Source organism: Anneissia japonica, unplaced genomic scaffold (genome assembly GCF_011630105.1).
Source record: "Anneissia japonica isolate Jap-2015-1 unplaced genomic scaffold, ASM1163010v1 scaffold176083_len1546_cov102, whole genome shotgun sequence".
Classification (NCBI taxonomy): Eukaryota; Metazoa; Echinodermata; class Crinoidea; order Comatulida; family Comatulidae; genus Anneissia; species Anneissia japonica.
The window spans coordinates 1-1,546 of NW_022713783.1; the positions used below are offsets into that span (position 1 = coordinate 1).

At 34.2% G+C, this 1,546-nt stretch overlaps 1 protein-coding gene across 1 annotated transcript; it reads right to left on the minus strand.

Moving 5' to 3' along the window:
• Positions 1-508: 508 nt before the first annotated feature.
• LOC117108718 (inactive hydroxysteroid dehydrogenase-like protein 1) lies at positions 509-1,516 on the minus strand. Its single transcript, XM_033250831.1, has 2 exons — positions 1,176-1,516; positions 509-639 (listed from the first exon to the last, which is right to left on the minus strand). Exons 1-2 carry the CDS (start codon positions 1,318-1,320, stop codon positions 524-526), a joined length of 261 nt encoding a protein of 86 aa, XP_033106722.1. The 5' UTR covers positions 1,321-1,516; the 3' UTR covers positions 509-523.
• Positions 1,517-1,546: the final 30 nt, after the last annotated feature.

Consider the following 1,546-nt stretch of genomic DNA (forward strand, 5'->3'; position numbering starts at 1 on the left):
TAGGTTATTTCCGGTCAAATTTATTTCCATACATTATTCACATATATTTTTCAAGCGCCTTGAGATGGTTTCGATCGTGGAAGGCGCTATATAAATATAAAACCATAACCATAACCCATCATAGGTTTATATTGATTGACCTCGATTTGACCTTGAATGTGAGCAAGTGCCGTTCTAACTACAAACTGGCTTATAAGTAAACATACACTATTAAAAAAAAGTCTGATCAAACATCAGTAAATCTGACAGACAAAGAACTGTTAGTGCATGCTTTGTTTTTAGAAGTGGTGCTCCCACATACTTGCATAATAATCACACATGAGCACTCAGTATTCTAATATGCCTTTCTGCTGAGCCTCACCCCTTAGCTATCGTTGCTATGGTCCCACAAAACAATTAGTGTGAACGTGGGACAAGCACATTCCTGTCCTAATTGGTCAGTTAATTTTGATTGACATTTAGTCCATTGTGAAAGAAGTTACATGCTATAATTTTTTTTAATGCACTAGAAAGTTTGGTGCGTTCAGCAATAACTTACTATTGTTGCAGCTGTGATATTAACATTTATCAACTGGAATATGCGATCCAGACTCATTTCGTGGAGACATTCAGGATAGTACATCACACCAACATTGTTCACTGGGAAAAAACAAAATGAACAAAAACCCATTTAATTGTGCTATACACAATATATATATATACTGTATATACATAAACACACATGCATACTTATTTATTATTATTATTATTTTTATTATTATTATTATTATTATTATTATTATTTTGGTTAATTATTTATTTGCGGAGCTTTAGACATGTTTTCTAAATTTTGTACCTCACCCCCAAACACGTGGGGGCTGAACTCTCCATCCATAAAATTTCCTCCCTATAAAGCTGCCTTTATTTTGGATCTGCCACAGGTACCAAAAGTTGCAGTATTTACAGTAGCAGATGCAGTAGCTGCAACAACTGCAGTTGCAACATCAGTAGTACTGGTACTGGTCTTTGTAACCGTGGTGACAGAGGATCACATATGGTGGCTATTGACTGTATACAGTTTAGTGCTTATAGACACTACATGTTAATTCTCAAAAAATCAAAAAGTACTCTTGCAACCACTTTTGTTTTTTTTTTAGCCATGTCAAAAGAAACAGCTGCAGTGAAATTGATCTCACCTAGTATACCAATTTCTTTATCTTTAATCTTCTCTTCAATCATTGCATAAATAGCGCCCCCTTGACTGAAGTCTGCTGTCACCACCTGAGTCTGGATTTTAAACTGTGATTCTAAAAGGAATAAAATTGCAATACTTTGGTTCATATTGGAATTTATGGGATGAAAATAAATAGAATTGTAAAAGAATCTTGTTACGCCCAATTAAAAAAAAAAAATTAATTTATCATCCCCACCCACATGTCTTCTACCTATATAGTGTTGGAAAACAAAACATTTGGAGGGTAAAAACATTGTTATAGTAATAGTTAATTGCTGCGAAGCAGCCAATTCATATTCTTGACAGCAATTTGACCTCTGAAAGGTCATTGTT